We start from the raw sequence: 3,429 nt of genomic DNA, 5'->3' as shown, positions 1-3,429 counted from the left end.
TTTATATTCTCTTCTCCCTTTTTCCTTCACTCATCAGCTTAGGGCAGTACTGAAGCTGAAACAAATCTGTCAATATTGCTGTGGCTTTTGGTAGCCTCCTTCAAAATGAAATGCACTGGTGCAGACCCAACTTTGTGGAACAGATTTATGTTTGATTTGAATTTTTTTTTGCTATTCAGTGTATTGCAGCGCTCTTACGTGAAAAAAATTGCCATCACAAAGGCTTCACACCACGGAGACTTGTGACATTTGTAACTTTGTTCTCCAGATGCTTAGTTTCTGTAGCAGGAATAACTAAAAATATCAATAAGTCCTCCAGGGAAGTCTTATGGCATTTCCATTTCTGGACCTTTAGAAAAACAATCTGAGTGCTCTTCAGACAGGAGTAAAATAAATAAAGTGGATTTTGTGTTGGAGCATGGGGGTGGAGTACAATGCTGCAGGGGATCTGTTCAACCCCCACTTGTCCACATTAAGGGTTCTGAGCATTTCTTAAAACTTTGGAGCAGTGGTTTTCAACCCTTCATGTAATGGGCTGCTGGTTTGAAGGGCAGGAAAGCTGGAATGCTGGGGTTGCCACATGCCCTGCTGAGCAGCTGTAGCTGTTCCCATCTCCCCAGGTCTGCTGCACGTGCTGCATGGTGAGCTGTGGGTGTGCTCAGTGTTTCTTTCTGTGCATGCTTAGCAATGGGAAGAGAGGGCCTAAAAACCCCTGGAGTGGGTTGGTCTGCATTGATGGCACATGTGCTGTCCACTTCTGACTCCTGGGTTGCCTTTGGGAAAGGAGATTAAAAAAAGGGGGATCAGAAGAGGGCTGAGGAAGATGAAGATACAAGGAGAAGGCTGGAGCACTCTGTTGAAGTTTCAAACAGGGTCATGAAATAAAGAACAGTCTGATAACGTTAAACATGAGCCACGTGACTTTGGGGGGTGTGTGTGATTGCCATCAGGTCATTGAAGTGCTGATTCGGTCTGAGGAAGGACTTTCCAGAGACATGGTGAAGCACCTCAACAGCATTGAGGAACAAATTCTGGAGAGTCTTGCCTGGACTCGGAACTCGGCACTCTGGAATGCACTCGAGGCATCAGACAACAAAGTCCCAACCTGTGAAGAAGTAGGTGGTCTGTTTTCCTTTAAATAGGAAATTCACTGTTGCTTTATACAGAAATTTGTTCAAATGAGACAATTGCTGCAGAAAATCTTCTATTAATAGATTGGCACAAAGAAGGGAAATTCATTTGTTATCTTACACTGACATTTCTTATTTCTCAGGTAATATTTCCCAGTAATTTTGAAGCCAGCAATGGAGGAAGTGGGCTTGGGCATTTGCCTATGATGCCATTATCTCCCATAATTCATCCTCGAGTAAAAGAGGTTCGAACAGATCTTGGTGGGAGTTTAAGACGGGGTATGTTCAAGGTTTCTGATACGATTTGAATGTGTGAATTTGGGGGGAGGGGTTTTAAGCTTCTTTGTAATTGCAAAAAGCAATCTTGAATGTGAATTAAGCATTCAGAATTGTGAAGCCTCTTATTTGATCAAGGGAAGGTCTGGATTCACCCAGTCAAACCAGTGCTGTGTCTCACTGGCAGCAGACAGTGGTGATGGTGCTTCCCTGCTGGACTGGAGCAGGTTTTGCTGCTGGTTTGATGCCAGAGTGACCTTACTCTCAGGTGGGTTGTCATGTAATCGCTTATTGTCCATTGATGTTCAGATTTTTTTAGGGTTTTTTGGCTTTTTATTTGTTCGTTATCAGTGAGTTTGATTGGATTTTAGGTGACTTTTTTTTTTAATGAAATGACTGGTGCATTTATTCCTGCTTCCTATGAAACTATTTTGGTGCAGGATGGGAGGGCAATACTGTGCCTGCAGTATTCTCTGCTCTGAAGTACAGTTCTTTGCAGATTCCTGGATCTGACATAGAATTATCTCCTGACAGTGAGGGTGCAGAGGCAGTGCCAGCACTGCTGTTTCCTTTGCATACTCCCCTAGTTAGGAATTGCTGCTTTTGTTGTATCCCAGACACTATTCCATATGTTCTTGCAGGTGCACCATGGACTTATTGGTTGTGTGATGTCCCCCTTGGTGTTTATCTGGCAAATTGCAGGACAAGACTGATTTTTTTTTTTTAAATACTCCTTAGGAAAGAGATGTACAAGCAGTTGCTGTAGGTGTTGTGGTTTGTTGTTGGAGATGGTGTCATATATGGGTGTGACGTGTGAGATGTGACCTTGTATATGAGAATCTGGTACCAGAGGCTCCTCCTAACTTCAGCTGGAGTATGGTGGGGATTTGAAATGCTTATTTGCCCCTGGTATCAAGAGAACCATCTTGGCAGAGTTAGGAATGTGGTCTCCAATCAGTCTTAACCTGACCAATTATCCAGAAAGTTTCTGTTTTCTGGGAAATGGGAAACTCCTGTCACTGGTATCTTCGCAGACTGCAGCAGAAATGCAAAAAGCCTGTGAACTGAAGCCTGTACATTAGTGCAGTGTACTTTGGCCTTACTGCTGGAGGAAGTATTTGAAAGCAACAGAAAAGCCTGAGAGGAACCAGGAGTGGGTGAGGGTGGAGGCACCGGACTCAGGTCAGTGTAGAGAGAGCTTGAAAGCCAGAACATAGAGAAGACTGCATATCCAGGGAATATGGTCAGTGTTCCTGTAGGTAACTGTGTTCAGAGGAATAGCACTTGCAAATATTACTGATTGCTAAGCAGACTGGAGTATCTGTGACCTTGTGTGTTCCTCAGTCTCTGCAAATTTGTTTGGTTACTCGGCTTCCATGTGGTACCTGATGGGAAAACTGTGCTGTCTGGGATGACTGCAAAATAAAAGGAGTCAGACTGTAGATCTCGTTCACATCACCTGGGAACAGTGAACTCTGAGAGCAGGTCTGAACTAGAAGAGATCTCTGGTACTCTGGTGTAGTTGGAAGGCAACCTTTCCCCTTCTCTGGAGAAGTATTCCCATTAAGCTGCTGCTCATAAGGTTTTGTTGATTTTATCTTTTTGTCCTTGGCATACCAGACATGCAGCCCTTGTCTCCAATCTCAGTTCACGAGCGCTATAGTTCTCCTGCAGCTGGAAGTGCCAAGAGAAGGCTCTTTGGAGATGACAGCCCCCGAGAAACACAGATGGAAAAAATCTTACCCAAAGGAACTAAGTTGACAATTGCTCCAGCATCGAGCATTGGTGCTGAAAACGTGTCAGTGTCTCCTGGGCAGACAGTGCTGACCATGACAACCACTACAGGGCTGGGGAAAGTGGGACAGAAGGTCACGATCCCACTGCACGGTACGAATTCTTCCTGCTTTTCTAATAGGTGTTTTCCTTGCTTTTAAGATCTGCTTAGACCAATCATGCACTTGGAGCATGTATTGCTTGTTCTCTTTTAAAGAATGCTGACTTTGTCCAAAAAAAAAAAAAAAAA

At 44.0% G+C, this 3,429-nt stretch overlaps 1 protein-coding gene across 1 annotated transcript; it reads left to right on the top strand.

Moving 5' to 3' along the window:
- The first annotated feature begins 46 nt into the window (after window positions 1-46).
- On the top strand, window positions 47-3,429 carry LOC108510648 (retinoblastoma-like protein 1). Its single transcript, XM_017840308.1, has 3 exons — window positions 47-1,115; window positions 1,274-1,409; window positions 3,027-3,429. Exons 1-3 carry the CDS (start codon window positions 909-911, stop codon window positions 3,338-3,340), a joined length of 657 nt encoding a protein of 218 aa, XP_017695797.1. The 5' UTR covers window positions 47-908; the 3' UTR covers window positions 3,341-3,429.

This window comes from Lepidothrix coronata, unplaced genomic scaffold (genome assembly GCF_001604755.1).
Source record: "Lepidothrix coronata isolate B3197 unplaced genomic scaffold, Lepidothrix_coronata-1.0 Scaffold1812, whole genome shotgun sequence".
Lineage (NCBI taxonomy): Eukaryota > Metazoa > Chordata > Aves > Passeriformes > Pipridae > Lepidothrix > Lepidothrix coronata.
Note: the sequence above shows the minus strand (reverse complement) of the source record. Positions and strands in the feature narration are given on the sequence as shown.

Excerpts from the sequence above, each read along its gene's own strand:
- LOC108510648 (XM_017840308.1), top strand. The coding sequence starts at position 909 with ATGAGCCACGTGACTTTGGGGGGTGTGTGTGATTGCCATCAGGTCATT. Across the intron at positions 1,116-1,273 it reads AAGTCCCAACCTGTGAAGAA|GTAATATTTCCCAGTAATTT; the intron begins GTAGGTGGTCTG and ends CTTATTTCTCAG. Across the intron at positions 1,410-3,026 it reads TGGTGGGAGTTTAAGACGGG|ACATGCAGCCCTTGTCTCCA; the intron begins GTATGTTCAAGG and ends TTGGCATACCAG.